We start from the raw sequence: 17,881 nt of genomic DNA on the forward strand, positions 1-17,881 counted from the left end.
TTGGAAATCCATATGCAACAGAATGAAACTAAACCCATATCTCTCACCATGCACAAAACTAAACTCAAAATGGATTAAGGATCTCGGAATCAGACCAGAGACCTTGCATCTTATAGAAGAAAAAGTAGGTCCAGAGCTTCAACATGTCGGCTTAGGACCAGACTTCCTCAACAGGACTCCCATAGCACAAGAAATAAAAGCAAGAATTAATAACTGGGATAGATTCAAACTAAAAAGCTTTCTCTCAGCAAAGGAAACTATCAGCAATGCAAAGAAAGAGCCTACAGAGTGGGAGAAAATCTTTGCCAATCATACTTCAGATAGAGCGCTAATCTCCAGAATCTATAAAGAACTCAAAAAACTCTACACCAAGAATGTAAATAATCCAATTGACAAATGGGCTAAGGAAATGAATAGACACTTCACAGAAGAAGATGTACAAGCAATCAACAAACATATGGAAAAATGTTCAACATCTCTAGTAATAAGAGAAATGCAAATCAAAACCACCCTAAGATTCCATCTCACCCCAATTAGAATGGCAATTATCAAGAATACAACCAACAACAGGTGTTGGCGAGGATGTGGGGAGAAAGGTACACTCTTACATTGCTGGTGGGGCTGCAAATTAGTGCAGCCACTCTGGAAAGCAGTGTGGAGATTCCTTAGAAAACTTGGAATGGAAACACCATTTGACCCAGCTATCCCACTCCTTGGCCTATACCCAAAGGACTTAAAATCAGCATATTACAGAGATACAGCCACATCAATGTTCATAGCTGCTCAGTTCACAATAGCCAGATTGTGGAACCAACCTAGATGTCCTTCAATTGATGAATGGATAAAGAAAATGTGGTATATATATACAATGGAATATTACTCAGCCATAAAGAATGATAAAATTATGGCATTTGCAGGCAAATGGATGAAACTGGAGAATATCATGCTAAGTGAGATAAGCCAATCTCAAAAAACCAAAGGAAGAATGATATCGCTAATAAGTGGATGACGACACATAATGGGGGGTGGGAAGGGTTAGTGTTGGGGTTGGAGTTGGGTTTAGGGAGGGGGGCAGGAATGGAGGAAGGAAGGACTGTATAGATGGAGGGGAAGGGTGGGAGGGGAGGGGGGGAAGGGAAAAAATGGCAGAATGAATCAAACAACATTACCCTATGTAAATTTATGATTACACAAATGGTATGCCTTTACGCCATGTACAGACAGAGAAAAAACATGTATCCCATTTGTTTACAATAAAAAGAAAAAAAAAATATTTTCAGGATTTTATTATCGTCAGCAAAGAATTCTTTGTGATTGCCTGGTTCTCAGGTTTTCACTCTATATTCATTTGGCTTATGATGCTACCTTCTCCTCGTCCTCCTTGTACTTCTTTCTCTGACCAAACCTTGCTGGTCTTCTCCATGACTTCCTCTTTCTCTGTCCCTCTCGCAGCTGTCAGCATCTCCCAGGTTCAACCCGCAACCTGAGCTTCCTCCTTCTCCTTTCTTCCTGCCATTTCTTTTGTTTGCAACAACAGCCAGGTCACTCTTACAGCTAACTCTCTCAAGAGGCAGATGATCTCCTCATCCAATTCCAACTTGCCCCAGGCTTCAGATTCATCCACCCAAAACCTCCTGGACATCTCCAGCTGGATGTGCCCCAAGAATCTCACGCCCCACAAATCTATGCTGCTTTTCTCTTCTTGCTCTCTTGGTGATGTCACCTTTCACCTGACTGCGCCTACTAGAGACCCCAGAGTGGTCCTGGACTCCATCCTTTCCCTTGGCTCCATCCAGTCCCCACCCTGCCTCAAGAATCATCCTTTCTAATTATGTCTTCACTTAGTCCCAGCACCACTACCCTGGGCTAGGCTGAGGGACTCATCTTCTTCTGAAGACCTGAAATTCAATCAGTTCCATAAACATATTTACATAAATTCGGTATCAATAGAAAAGTACAGAATTATATAAATAGGATTTTTGCCTGTGGTGAGACATTTAAAAGTTCGTAGTATGATTCAGCTTTAAATGAAGTCATATTTAAGTATTCACATCTATCTAATATTTGGAAAAAATACTTGCAGAATTACATTTAACATTTCGTAGTCCGTTTCTTGTATATTTTATTTTGTTTTATTGTTCTTGTCGTTTTGAGTTATTTTTTTTGCTACCAGGGATGGAACCCAGGGGTTCTTTATCACTGAGCCTCATCCCCAGTCTTGTTTATTTTTTATTTTGAATCAGGATCTTGCTAAGTTGCTTAGAGCCTCACCAACTTGCTGAGGCTGACTTTGAACTTGTGAACCTCCTGCCTCAGCCTCCTGAGCCACTGGAATTAAAGTCATGCCTCACCACGCCTGATGAGTTTCTTATATATATTTTTAATGAAAGAACACAAAAACAATTCTGTTTTAAAAAATGCATATAGTCACATTCGGTCTTCCACATTTTAACACAAAGTCATGCATCTACAATTGGTACCACATTCACAATGCCTCTGAGTCCACTGTATTCACTTTCTCCAATGCATCTTTCTCTTTCTCCTCAAACCTTTGAATGGTGTCCCTGTAACCTTGTCTTGTCCCCAAAACGTACATACCCACAAGTACTCTCAGCTGATGGTTTTGCCTCGAGAGCTGTGTGCCCACACCCTGCTTGCTTCCTTAGGTCCTGTCCCTATTCTCTCCTGTTTCCTTTCTTGGGGGAAAAGCCCAGCTCCTCCATCCACCCAGCTTCTCAAGGACTTCCCTTCAGCAAACTGCCTCCCCCTTGCTTCTGCAGTTTCTCCCTTGAAGGTGCACTTCCAGGACCACATTTATTTATTTTGTTTTCTCCTCATGAAACGAAACACAAGGAGCTCACCATGTCCTTACATTCCATCTTGATTCCCTTCACAGTGAAACTTTGTAACAAAAGTTGTCTGTCATCACTGTCTCCAGGACTCCTCAGGCTGCCACCAGCTCCACCGCCCAACTGTTGGTCAGGCAGCTGCTGCCTATCCTGAGACTCCATGCCTCCCCATAACCTGAGACTCCGTGCCTCCCCATAACCTGAGACTCCGTGCCTCCCCATAACCATTCTGCACTCCACCCCAGGGACCTAGGTGGCTGCATCTGCGTTCCTTTTGCAGGGTATGCTATTCCACCTGGTGGCCCTGCCTGGTCCACTCCTCTTATTTCCTTTGGGCCTCCCTTCCTCAAATGTCTCACAGTAACCCTCCTGAAGCAGGCTATTTAGCACAGTCCAACCCACCTCCCAGCTATGCAAGATCCCACGCCATCATCCTTTCCCATATCCTTAAACTTCATATTTCTTCATAGCTCTTTCCTAATATTAAATGATGTGTTTCCTCGCTTATTTTTTATTGTCTACATCTTCCATTTCCTTTATCCCTCCCCCGTTACAGCATACACTAGAATGTAAGTCCTCTAAGGGTAGAGTTTCTTATTCTCCACTTAATCTTAGAAACAAGAAGAGTAGCTGAGATATAGTAGATGCTCAACAAATACAAACTGATTACATGAATTACATACACTAATAAATGATTCAAATTGTATCAAACTTCTGGGATTTGAAAGTGGATCTTTCTACTCCTTCAGATATTCTAATAGAATCAGGCTTTGGGAATTTTAAAAAAGGGAAACATTTTTACCTTTCTGATGTCACTCGGATTCGTTCCTCAAAGCTACAGTTCAGTCCTTCCATCTTCTCATGGAAATATTTCTCCACACACTGCTCTTCAAAATCATGAAGTTTTTTCAGATCCTCCTTACTCAGGTAGAGTTCTGTGGAAGTAAGTTTTGTAGATATAAAAGACCATTCTTTCCTTTAATAGAAGCTGATACAGGATATGCTGTGGTTTGGATACAGCTTTAGTGTACCCCCCAAAGGACCATGTGCTGGGAGCTTGGTCCCCCGTGTGGTGATGCTGAGGTGGTAGAACCATTGCAAGATGATCAGACCATGGGGCACCATCCTTAGAAGGGATTAGTGTGGCTTTCAGAAGATCATTTAGAATAAGCCTGGACTCCCACTTCTTGCCTCCTGTCTCTCCATGTACCTAACCACTCCCATGCATCCCCACCACATGATGCCATCCGCCATGTTACCAAGGCCCTTACCAGAGGCCCACCAGATGGAACCACCTGATCTTGAATTTTCAGCCTCCAAAGCTGCCAGCTAAATAGAGCTGACCCTCACACAGTGTGAGGGTTAGAGACACTGAAGTCCGTGCGTTCAAAAATCTACATATAACATTTGACTTTGCAAAAGGCTGTTAGCAATCTGCAGTTGATGAGCAGTCTTACCAAAAACATGATTAATACATGTTCTATCTGATATATGTATAATATATTGTGAAAATTTTGGAAGAATTGTGAGAGATCACTTTTTACTGTGATAAGCAACTTACCAGAAAGATGAACTGCTGATGTGATGATCAGTGTTTCATTAATTTTAAGTAGATAGTTACAACACTTTAGCTCACCACAAAAGTGATAGGTGGCTACAAGATAATCACAGTAGTATGGTGTGTAGCACAGTTACTGTTACGTAGTTGTTATTTAACACCACATCTTACATTTGTTTACATTTCTCTTGATTGCAAATGGCACCTAAATGGTCTGTCTGTCTGCATTCATTTTAATAAATTTTAGTTTTCATATAATTTTGTGCATAATTTGCAGTAGTAATACTTTGTGCATATTTTAATGTAGTGATAAAATAGACTACTATCTATACAATTTTGATGTATTCATGATATAACTTTTTCTTTATTTTGTTGACGTTTCTATGCAGTTGGTCTTTGAGTTTTTCAAAGTGTTGCAAATCTTCAAGTACAAAATCTACCTAAAAGGGGAGCCTTAGAGTACAAACTCCTGTAGTTTGAAGTCAAGTATAAACTTCTTTAGAAATACTTAGTCTCAGGTTTTTGCTATAGCAACACAAAATGGACTAAGGATATGAGGTTTTTTCCTTCACTTGTATTAAAAATGATAGAACTGGGCTGGGAGTGTAGCTCAGGGGTAAAGCACATGCCTAGCATAAGCAAAGCTCTGGGTTCAATCCCCAGTACCACAAAAATCCACAAACAAATACTTTTTTAAAAATAAAATTGAGGGCTGGGGAGATAGCTCAGCTGGTAGAGTGCTTGCCTCACAAGCACAAGGCCCTGAGTTCGATCCCCAGTACCGCAAAAAAATAAATAAAATAAAATAAAAAATAAAATAAAATAAAATAAAATTGAAAGAAATGTAGTTTGTATGATAAAAGATTGCCACATTGTGTTCCTAATATTAATGGAGATGTACTACGTAGAAACGGCTGGATACATGACCAGTGTGAACTTCACATCATGTACAACCATAAGAATGGGAAGCTGTAGTTCATGTATGTATGGTGTGTCAAAATATATTCTCCTGTCATGTACAACTAAAAAGAATAATTAAAAAAAAAAAAGAAAAGAAAGAAAGAAACAGCTGGAAATACCAGGCCAAGTCTCTCCCACTTATTCTTTGAAAATGATTTATTCAGAGAACATACTTTCTCTTCAATATTTTCATAGGTTAGAATGTTTTCACACATTAACAAAAATTCACTCTATTTATATGCAAATGGGGAGAGATTTATCTTTTTCTCTGCCTCTGCCAACTACTTTAGTGATTGAAATGACAATAAGCAACCTAAGATTAAAATCAAGGTTAGAATAAGGTCGAATCTGTTGAAATTAATCCAGTAAGTGTAAGTGTAAGGATGCTTTACATGTTACACTGTTTGTATATGTCTTTGTGTTGAAAAAGGAGACATTACTAATACCAATGATCAGACAAAGTTGTAACCTTCCCTGACATAATTACAATTAACTCATTAAAAGATACGTCAATTTGTGATACTATGAGGATAGTACACTTTCTCATCAAAATTCAGTGTTCATACTCCATCTACTACCTTGGCCCCCACTCCTACCTAATGCACAAATATGGGCTGGGGAGACAGCTCAGTTGGTAGGGTGCTTATCTTGCAAGCACAAGGTCCTGGGTTCAATCCCCAGCACTGGAAAAAAAAATTAAACTAATGGACAAATATATCATCTTTTAAGCAAGTTTCTAATACTTGGAACATACCAGAATGAAACGATGTTACTAAAAGGGTAAAATTTTAAAGTTCTCTTTCTTGAATGGTTTCACTGAAATTAGGGGGGAAATAACTATTACATTTCTCTGGGATTTTTTAAAAATGCAAATATTCTATAATTTTGCAGTATAATAAAGGACAAAAAAATACTAATTTTAAATTGAAAAATATAGCTAAAAAGAGTAATGTTCAGTTGTAAAATTTGTTCATAACTGAAGCACACAATATTTTCTGATACTTGGTATGAAATAATTTTTCAAACATAAAAAAAAAAAAAAACCTAGTCTCTCCCACTTCCACCCAACTCTAATGTCTGTTTGCATTAAAGAATCTCCTGTGAACAGGAAACTTTACAACTGTCTTTTGCTGGGAAGAAGCTTTGTAGTTTGATACCATCCCATTTATTGATTCCTGATTTTATTTTACTTCTTGCTTTTAGGAGTCTTATTGAGGAAGTCGGTTCCTAAGCGACATGATGGAGAGTTGGGCCTACTTTTTCTTCTAGTACATTCAGGGTCTCTGGTCTAATGCTTAGGTCCTTGATCCACTTAGAGTTGAGTTTTGTGCACTGTGAGAGATAGAACTCAACTTCATTCTATTACATATGGATTTCCAGTTTTCCCAGCACCACTCATTGAAGAGACTATCTTTTCTCCAATGTATGATTATGGCACCTTTGTCTAGGATGAGATAACTGTATTTATGTGGGTGTGTTTCCATGTCTTCTGTTCTGTTCCATTGGTCTTCATGTCTATTTTGGTGCCAATACCATGCTGTTTTGTTACTATAGCTCTGTAGTATAATTTAAGGTCTGGTATTGTGATGCCTCCTGCTTCACTTTTCTCACTAAGGATTGCTTTGGCTATTCTGGGCCTCTTATTTTTCAAATGAATTTCATGATTGCCTTTTCTATTTCTATGAAGAAGATTATTGGGATCTTAACAGGAATTGCTTTAAATCTGTATAGCACTTTGGTAGTATGGTCATTTTAATAATATTAATTCTGCCAATCCAGGAACATGGGAGATCTTTCCATTTTCTGAGATCTTCTTCAATTTCTTTCTTTAGTGTTCTGTAGTTTTCATTACAGAGGTCTTTCACCTCTTTTGTTAGATTGATTCCCAAAAATTTTATTTTTTTGAGACTATTGTAAAGGGGATAGTTTTTCTGATTTCTCTTTCAGTTGATATATCATTGGTGTATAGAAATGCAATTGATTTATTGGTGTTGATTTCATACCCTGCTACTTTGCTAAATTCATTTATATGTTCTAGAAACTTTGAAGTAGTTTTCTGGGTTTCCTAAATAAAGAATCATGTCATCAGAACACAGGGATAGTTTGAGCTTTTCTTTTCCTATTCATATCCTTTCAATTTTTTTTGTCTAATTGCTCTGGCTAGGGTTTCAAGGACTATGTTGAATAGGAGTGGTGAAAGAGGACATCCCTGTCTTATTCCAGTTTTTAGAGGGAATGTTTTCAATTTTTCTCCATTTAGAATGATATTGGCTTTGGGTTTAGCATAAATAGTTTTTTAAATGTTGAGGTATGTTCCTACTATCCCTACTTTTTCTAGTATTTTGAGTATGAAGGGGTGCTATATCTTTTCAAATGATTTTTCTACATCTATTGAGATAACCATGCAATTCTTGTCTTTAAGTCAATTGATGTAGTGAATTACGTTTATTAATTTCCATATGTTGAACCAACCTTGCATCCCTGGAATGAACCCCACTTGATCATGTTACACTATCTTTTTGATATGTTTTTGTATGTGTTTTGCCAGTATTTTATTGAGAATTTTTGCATCAGTGTTCAAGGTATTAATTTCCAGGATATACAAAGAACTCAAAAAACTTAACATCAGAAATACAAATAACCCAATTGATAAATGGGCAAAGGAATTGAACAACACTTCACAGAAGAAGAAATACAATGGTCAAAAAATATTTTTTAAAAACTTCAACATCTCTAGTAATTAGAGAGGTACAAATTAAAACTACACTGAGATTTCATCTCATTCCAGTCAGAATGGCAATTATAAAGAATACAAGTTACAAGAAATGTTGACCAGGATGTGGGGAGGACTGCAAATTGGTGCAACCACTCTGGAAAGCAGTATGGAGATTCCCAAGAAAACTTGGAATGGAGCCACCATTTGATCCAGTTATCCCACTCCCTGGTATATACCCAAAGGACTTAAAGACAGCATACTATATCGATACAGCCACATTAATGTTTATAGCAGCTAAACTCACAATATCCAAACTATGGAACCAACCTAAGTGCCCTTCAAGATGAATGGATAAAGAAAATGTGGTATATATACACAATGGAATATTACTCAGCCATAAAGAAGAATGAAATAATGGCATTTGCTGATAATTGGATGGAACTGGAGAGTATAATGGTAAGTGAAATAAGCCAGTCCTAAAAAAACCAAAGACCTAATGTTCTCTCGAATGCATAAATGCTAACTGAAAACAAAGGAGTGTGGGGAGGGGAATAATAGAAATCCATTGGATTAGACAAAGGAAAACAAAAGGAAGGGAGGGGAGGGGAATAGAAAAGACAGTGAAATTAATTGGATATAATTTTCCTAGCCTTGTGTTTGAATACACCACCAGGGTAACTTGGCATCATGTACAACCACAAAGGGATAGAATAAGTTATACTCTGTGTATGTATAATTTGTCAAAATACATTCTACCATCCTGTAAAACTAAAAAGAACAAATTTTTAGAAAGAATCATTTATGAAATACCACGAACTATGCCAAAACTTGGAAAGAAGGTAAATATTTCAGAAGAGGATGATTCCCTCATAGGGCTTTCTTGTCTGGCAGAGGAATATAGTAGAAGCAAAGGGAAGGAGGTTTGAAAGAACAGTTTACTTTCATTTTTTTAATTTCTCGTATGAGGTAATACATGCTGATTGTAGAGCCTTTAGGAAATCTATATAAATAAATTTGGAAATATGAAAATATTCCTAACTGCACCACTCAGAAATAGCCATGTTAATATTTGAGAGTATATCCTTTTTACCTTTCAGTTTATCTTTGTGTTATGTAGTCTTATATAATAAATATACAGGCTATAGAAAATTTAAAAAAAAAAAAAAAAAAAAAAAAACTGTCCTGATGTGAGTCTTCGCGGTGGATCCCTGAGGGCGAACTATCCAAACTGTAATTTCAGAGATGAGTGCGCCTCGCAGATGTGGAGCATTCCTATCACTATCCGCCAGGTGGCACTGCTGCCCCGCGTGTAAATATCTCTATCCTCAACGCAAAGGATTGGAAGCAAGGCCATGAAAATGTTCCAAAGCTCAGGGTGGAAGTCAATTGGAGAATTGAAAAGTTTACTTGAGTTTTTTAATGGAATTGTCCTATAAGCCATGATAACAGTAAGCCCAGGAAAGCCTGTTTCATAGGATACCAGGAAGTCTGGGCAAAGCTTCCACGATCTCTTCACTGGTTCACACTCCATGAGGTTGTAGTGGTTCTGCAACCAATGCCTGAGACTCTTCTCTATCAGAAGCCTAAAATTTACACTACAATTATAAGTCTCCAAATTAACTTTGGTTGTGCCTGGTTTCCTTCTAAGAGCTACATCTATTGGGAAGAATTTTTAAAAAGAAACATCTTCAAAGTGACTCAAGAGGAAAAACAGTATTTCACAGAACCAACTACCACTAGCAAAAGCATATGACCTATCAACCCCATAGTAAGACTTCAGGGGGCAATGTGACCCCCTATTCATATAAATTGTCCACTATCCCTTATCTGCAATATAATTCAATTTTTTTTCTTTTTTAGTTTTAGAAAAGTCATACAATGCATACAACATAAATAACATGAACTCCTTAGTTGAGGCTATAACAGTCTCCAAAACCAAAACATTACTATTTATGCAATAAAATCCCTGAATAATAATACTGCAAGGGATAAAAAGAATACATGACTTTATATCAGTTCCCTCTTCTGGGCCTCTTCTGGCCAAATGAATTTTTCCTGTTTATGAAAAAAAAATTTTTTTTATTTAAAGACTTTCCATTTTCAGAGGTATTTTAGATTAAAGAGTTAGAATAAAGTTTTGTGACTTTATGCCTCTGGCTTCTATGTGTAGGAATTATCTAGAAATGGATCTGGTACCAACCAGCTGTGGGATTGCTTGACAGAACCACAGGGGGTCTGTAGAAGCAGAAGCAGAGCGAGCAACTTGTTCTTTGAGGACAGTGCATATGGCAGTCATATCATAGTGAAGATTTGAATAAGAGGGGTATGGGGTGTGGTTAAGTGTAGAGGGCCTCCTACGCTTGCTGGGAAGCCTGGGTTCAATCCCAGCACCATGAAGAGAAAAAAAAAAAAATCAAGAAATTATTAGGCTCAACAAGATGAACTAGGAGAATGTCAAAATATGTAGACTTGCATTTTAAAAAAACAAAAAGCGAGAACCCATACTTCCATATTTCTGCCCCCTGAATTGAAGTTCTTAAAAATTAAAAATATCCCTTTCAGAACTCCCTCCATCCTCCATTGATGAGACAACCAGACACCCATGACTGGTTCATTAGTTAAGCAAAGCCTTGCTTCTCTATTTCCCTTAGACCCAGAGGCCTTCTGGAATGGCTTTCTATTTGAGTTCCACCTTCCACAACAAGGAAATGAGTGAGGATCGGGTGATGGCTCCCTAGGAATTCTTCCATTGAGTTATCAGGTCAGCAGGGAAAAAAATACAGGTTCCAGATGACAGAATGCCCTTCCACATTCAAGCAGAGATCCTGTCCCTACCTGTTCCTTTCTTTCAAAGTATCACTTCCTCTTGGCAAAAGACCAAAAATGAGGTCAATGTATTTACCTAGACCTGGTGCACCAGCTGATAGTCTATTGCTAGTTAACGCTGTCTTTCATCCTGGGCCCTTGATTTAATTCTCAGTACTCCATTGTGTCTTCACGATGTACCTCCACCCTTTACTCTTTTCCTTCCGCCTGCCCCACCAGTAAACACTTACTTAATCCAACATCACCCTCGTCTTGGTCATGTGGAGCTCGATGACAGCACAGACCGCGGAGGAGGAGGCCCAGGTGGCTGAGCAGGATGAACGGAGGGGGCAGCCAGGGCTTCTCGTGGTAGGTCATGATGTAGCGATAGCGATTGTATTTCCACAGCTTATTTGAGATGGATTTCATATCTACGTATACATTGCTGTGAGTTGTAGAAAGAGAGAGACAATGTTTTAATATGCTATTCCAAAATATCGCAGTTAGATTCTTTCTTTAGGCTACAACTTTTCTGATCCCTCTATTCTATCTCTTTTTGGGTAGGTCACTTTGGATTTTCCCTTAAATTACATCAGTTATAATAGGAAGACAGTAAATGCTGACATTATAAAACTCAAGATGGAAATAAGGGTGAATGGTAGTTATTCAAAAGAACATCTGATCTTTGACTACTTAAGTCTATGACATGAGAGGAGAGCATGATGGAATATCCATCTTAGGATTTTGCTCAGACTAACAAAATTTAGTTTCTTCAGAGAAAGAGAGCAGAGTGGAATTTGAGTAGGGTAGCCAAATTTAGCAAATAAAAACACAGGCAAACTAAACTTGAGCAATGACAAGGAGAAAGAACGGGAACTGTCCTAGAAAAAGCCAGCTTCGGATAATAGGAAATGTTTCATAGGATGCATCCAGTGGACAGCTCACACATAGGTGGTGGGGTTGGAACAATAGATCTCAAAGTGCAGCCACTGAACCAGCAGCATCTGCATCACCTGAGAACATGCCAGAGTTGCAAATCCTCAGGCCCAATCCCAGAACTACTGAATTAGAATCTCAATTAAGTGGTGAGAATCACTCCATGACAAATTGTCAGTTCAAACATGACTGCAGCATGTTCACCAGCAGGTGGCAACGTTCATAGTGTATTTCAGGTACTTTTTTTTTTATTGTATACAAATGGGATACATGTTGTTTCTCTATTTGTACATGGACTCAAGGCATACCATTTGTGTAATCATACATTTACATAGGGCAATGATGTTTGATTCATTATTTTTTTCCCTTCCCCCCACCCCTCCCACCCCTCTTTTCCCTCTAGACAGTCCTTCTTTCCTTCTTTTTACCACACTCCTTATCCCTAACCCTAAACCTAACCCTAAACCTAATGCTAACCCCTCCCACCCCCCATTATATGTCCTCATCCGCTTATCAGCGAGATCATTCGTCCTTTAGTTTTTTGACATTGGCTTATCTCACTTAGCATGATATTCTCCAGTTTCATCCATTTGCCTACAAATGCCATAATTTTATCATTCTTCATTGCGGAGTAATATTCCATTGTATATATATGCCACAGTTTCTTTATCCATTCATCAACTGAAGGGCATCTAGGTTGGTTCCACAATCTGGCTATGAATTGAGCAGCAATGAACATTGATGTGGTTGTATCTCTGTAGTATGCTGATTTTAAGTCCTTTGGGTTCAGGCCAAGGAATGGGATAGCTGGGTCAAATGGTGTTTCCATTCCAAACTTTCTGAGGAATCTCCATACTGCTTTCCAGAGTGGCTGCACTAATTTGCAAGCCCACCAGCAATGTATGAGTGTTCCTTTTTCACCACATCCTCGCCAACACCTATTGTTGCTTGTGTTCTTGATAATCGCCATTCTGATTGGAGTGAGATGAAATCTTAGGGTAGTTTTGATTTGCATTTCCCTTATTACTAGGGATGTTGAACATTTTTTCATATATCTATTGATTGCTTGTACATCTTCTTCTGTGAAGTGTCTGTTCATTTCCTTAGCCCATTTGTTGATTGGATTATTTGTATTCTTGGTGTAGAGTTTTTTGAGTTCTTTATAGATTCTGGAAATTAGCGCTCTATCTGAAGTATGGTTAGCAAAGATATTCTCCCACTCTGTAGGCTCTCTCTTCACATTTCTGATAGTTTCCTTTGGTGAGAGAAAGCTTTTTAGTTTGAATCTATCCCAGTTGTTGATTCTTGCTTTTATTTCTTGTACTATGGGAGTCCTGTTAAGGAAGTCTGATGCTAAGCCAACAAGGTGAAGATTTGGAACTACTTTTTCTTCTATAAGATGCAGGGTCTCTGGTCTGATTCCGAGGTCCTTGATCCATTTTGAGTTGAGTTTTGTGTAGGGTGAGAGATAGGGGTTTAATTTCATTCTGTTGCATATGGTTTTCCAGTTTTCCCAGCACCATTTGTTGAAGAGGCTATCTTTTCTCCATTGCATATTTTTGGACCCTTTGTCTAGTATGAGAAAATTGTATTTATTTGGGTTTGTGTCTATGTCCTCTATTCTGTACCATTGATCTACCTGTCTATTTTGGTACCAATACCATGCTGTTTTTGTTATTATTGCTTTGCAGTAGAGTTGAAGATCTGGTATTGCAATACCCCCTGCTTCATTCTTGCTACTGAGGATTGCTTTAGCTATTCTGGGTTTTTTATTCTTCCAGATGAATTTCATAATTGCTTGCTCTATTTCTGTAAGGTACATCATTGGGATTTTAATTGGAATTGCATTGAATCTGTATAGCACTTTAGGTAGTATGGCCATTTTGACAATATTAATTCTGCCTATCTAGGAACATGGGAGATCTTTCCATCTTCTAAGGTTTTCTTTAATTTCTTTCTTTAGTGTTCTGTAGTTCTCATTGTAGAGGTCTTTCACCTCTTTTGTGAGATTGATTCCCAAGTATTTTATTTTTTTCGATGCTATTGTGAATGGGGTAGTTTTCCTAATTTCTCTTTCTGAAGATTCATCACTTATGTATAAAAATGCATTGGATTTATGAGCATTGATCTTGTAACCTGCTACTTTACTGAATTCACTTATGAGTTCTAAAAGTTTTCTGGTGGAATTTCCAGGTTCCTCTAAATATATAATCATGTCATCAATGAACAGGGATAGTTTGAGTTCTTCTTTTCCAATTCATATCCCTTTAATTTCTTTGGTCTGTCTAATTGCTCTGGCTAGAGTCTCACGGACGATATTGAATAGAAGTGGTGAAAGAGGACATCCCTGCCTTGTTCCAGTTTTTAGGGGGAACGCTTTCAGTTTTTCACCATTTAGAATGATATTGGCCATGGGCTTAGCATAGATGGCCTTTATAATGTTAAGGAATGTTCCCACTACCCCAATTTTTTCTAGTGTTTTGAGCATGAAGGGGTGCTGTATTTTATCGAATGCTTTTTCTGCATCTATTGAAATAATCATGTGATTCTTAACTTTAAGTCTGTTGATATGGTGAATGACATTTATTGATTTCCAAATGTTGAACCAACCTTGCATCCCTGGGATAAAACCCACTTGATCGTGGTGCACTATCTTTTTAATATACATTTGTATGAGATTTGCTAAAATTTTGTTGAGAATTTTTGCGTCGATGTTCATTAAGGATATTGGTCTGAAATTTTCTTTCCTCGATGTGTCTCTGTCTGGTTTAGGTATCAGGGTGATATTGGCTTCATAGAACGAGTTTGGGAGGGTTCCCTCCTCTTCTATTTCATGGAATACTTTGAGGAGTATTGGAATGAGCTCTTCTTTAAAGGTTTTGTAGAACTCGGCTGAGAACCCATCTGGTAGGCTTTGTTGGTAGGCTTTTGATGACCTCTTCTATTTCATTGCTTGAAATTGGTTTATTTAAGTTGTGTATGTCCTCCTCGTTCAGTTTAGGTAATTCATATGTCTCTAGAAATTTGTTGATGTCTTCGAGGTTTTCTGTTTTGTTGGAGTATAGATTTTCAAAATATCTTCTAATTATGTTTTGTATTTCACTCGTGTCTGTTGTGATGTTTCCTTGTTCATTCCGAATTTTAGTAATTTGAGTTTTCTCCCTCTTTCTCTTTGTTAGTGTGGCTAAGGGTTTATCAATTTTGTTTATTTTTTCAAAGAACCAACTGTTTATTTTGTTAATTTTTCCAATTGTTTCTTTTGTTTCAATTTCATTGATTTCGGCTCTCATTTTAACTATTTCCTGTCTTCTACTACTTTTGGTATTGGTCTGCTCTTCTTTTTCTAGGGCTTTGAGCTAGAAAGTCGTTTATTTGTTGATTTCTACTTCTTTTTTTGAATGTGCTCCATGAAATAAATTTTCCCCTAAGTACTGCTTTCATAGTGTCCCAGAGATTTTGATATGATGTGTCTTTGTTCTCATTTACTTCTAAGAATTTTTTTATTTCCCTCCTGATGTCTTCTGTTATCCATTCATCATATAATAGTGTATTATTTAATCTCCAGGTATTGGAGAAATTTCTGTTTTTTATTCTGTCATTTATTTCTAATTTCAATCCATTATGATCTGATAGAATACAAGGTAGTATCTCTATCTTCTTATATTTGCTAACAGTAGTTTTGTGGCATAAAATATGGTCTATTTTAGACAAGGATCCATGTGCTGCTGAGAAGAAAGTGTATTCGTTCTTTGTTGGATGGTATATTCTATATATGTCCGTTAGGTCTAAGTTGTTGATTGTGTTATTGAGATCTATGGTTTCTTTATTCAATTTTTGTTTGGACGATCTATCCAGTGGTGAGAGAGGTGTGTTAAAATCGCCTAGTATTATTGTGTTGTGATCTATTTGATTTCTGGAATTGAGAAGGATTTGTTTGACGTATGTGGATGAGCCAATGTTCGGGGCATAGATGTTTATGATTGTTATGTCTTGCTGATTTATGCTTCCCTTAAGCAGCATGTAATGTCCTTCTTTATCCCTTCTGACTAGTTTTGGCTTGAAGTCCACATTATCTGAAATGAGGGTGGATACTCCAGCTTTTTTGCTGTGTCTGTGTGCATGGTATGTTTTTCCCCATTCTTTCACCTTTAGTCTATGGGTGTCTCTTTCTATGAGATGAGTCTCTTGCAGGCAGCATGTTGTTGGATTTTTCTTTTTAATCCATTCTGCCAGTCTATGTCTTTTGATTGATGAGTTCAGGCCATTAACATTCAGGGTTATTATTGTGATATGATTTGTATTCCCAGTCATTTGACTCATATTTGTTTTTTGACATGATTTGGTTTCTCCTTTATTTGGCTATTCCTTTAGGCTAGCGCCTCCTGTTGCTGATTTGCATCGTTGTTTTTCATCTCTTCCTCATGGAATATTTTGCTGAGAATGTTCTGTAATGCTGGCTTTCTTTTTGTAAATTCCTTTAGCTTTTGTTTATCATGGAAGGATCTTATTTCATCATCAAATTTGAAGGTAAGTTTTGCTAGGTATAAGATTCTTGGTTGGCATCCATTTTCTTTCAGGGCTTGGTAAATGTTGTTCCAGGCCCTTCTAGCTTTTAGGGTCTGGATTGACAAATCTGCTGATATTCGTATTGGTTTCCCCCTGAATGTAATTTGATTCTTTTCTCTCGCAGCCTTTAAAATTCTGTCTTTATTTTGTATGTTAGGTATTTTCATTATAATGTGCCTTGATGTGGGTCTGTTGTAATTTTGTGTATTTGGAGTTCTATAAGCCTCTTGTACTTGGTTTTCCATTTCATTCTTCAGATTTGGGAAATTTTCTGATATTATTTCATTGAATAGATTGTTCATTCCTTTGGTTTGTTTCTCTAAGTCTTCCTCAATCCGAATAATTCTCAAATTTGGCCTTTTCACAATATCCCGTAATTCTTGTAGATTCTGTTCATGATTTCTTACCATCTTCTCTGTTTGGCCAACTTTGTTTTCAAGATTAACTAATTTGTCTTCAATGTCTGAGGTTCTGTCTTCCAGGTGTTCTATCCTATTGGTTATGCTTTCTATGGAGTTTTTAACTTGATTTATTGTTTCCTTCATTTCAAGTATTTCAGTTTTTTTTTTTTTTTCAGTATCTCTAACTCTTTATTGAAATGATCTCTTGCTTCCCATATTTGGTCTTTTAACTGTTGATTGGTGTGATCATTTAATGCCTGCATTTGCTCTTTCATCTCCTCCTTCAATGCCTGCATTTGCTCTTTCATCTCCTCATTTGCTTCCCTGATCGTTTTAATTATGTACATTCTGAACTCCCTTTCTGACATTTCTTCTGCTGTGCTGTCATTGGGTTTTATTGATGTAGTATCTAGGTTTGTTTGGGACATTTTCTTCCCTTGTTTTCTCATATTGGTCAGCTGTCAGTGGGACCCTGAGATATTGCAGATTTCCTCTATTGGCTTATAGTGTCCCAGTAGATTTCCAGTGTATCACCTCCCAGCCTTCAGTAGCCTGAAGTCTTGGAGGAACTTGATAATGCAGTGCTTCCAAAGAAAGCTGCCCCTAGCCCCCTACTGGTTCCAGGGCTTGGAGCTGGCTCTGTGCGGAAAGGCTCTCACTGGGGGCCTGCACCATGCAGCTGGCCGTGTGGGGGGAGCCCACCGCCAGAGTGTGGAAGGCTACCTGGGGAAGACTCTAGCTGCCCTGCCCTGCTCTGATAAGCCACCCCTATCTGTGCCTGCCGCCCAGGCCAAGTTTCGCCCAGTGGGGGAGACTCACTCCATGACTCTATTTTTGTCCAAGTCTCTCAATGCCTCCCCTTCTTGAGTCCTGGGTTCTGGAGCGACTGGAGATGCAGTCACCCTCTAGGCCGCCATCTTGGATCACCCCGTGGAAAGAGCCTGCAGCCGGAGTGGGCAGAGCCTCCTGGAGAAGTCTCTGGCTGCCCTGCCTGATCCCAGAGGCTGCTTGCGGATCGAAGCTCTCCGTTGGCTCGGGGACTTGTGGCTGGCTCTATGTAGAAAGGCTCTCACTGGGCGGTCTGTTCAGA

At 38.3% G+C, this 17,881-nt stretch overlaps 1 protein-coding gene across 6 annotated transcripts in view; it reads right to left on the reverse strand.

Moving 5' to 3' along the window:
* Positions 1-17,881, reverse strand: part of Trpm6 (transient receptor potential cation channel subfamily M member 6) — a 150,298-nt gene that overhangs the window by 46,446 nt on the left and 85,971 nt on the right. For all 6 annotated transcript variants that reach the window (XR_007105008.1, XR_007105006.1, XR_007105007.1 and 3 more), the window contains exons 24-25: positions 11,140-11,333; positions 3,652-3,784 (exon numbers count right to left, since the gene is read on the reverse strand). Coding sequence is in view for 3 of the 6 variants with exons in the window: in XM_047525125.1 (XP_047381081.1) it covers positions 3,652-3,784; positions 11,140-11,333 (327 nt within the window). In the remaining 3 variants the exon portion in view is untranslated. The remainder of the gene's footprint in view (positions 1-3,651; positions 3,785-11,139; positions 11,334-17,881) is intronic.

This window comes from Sciurus carolinensis, chromosome 14 (genome assembly GCF_902686445.1).
Source record: "Sciurus carolinensis chromosome 14, mSciCar1.2, whole genome shotgun sequence".
Classification (NCBI taxonomy): Eukaryota; Metazoa; Chordata; class Mammalia; order Rodentia; family Sciuridae; genus Sciurus; species Sciurus carolinensis.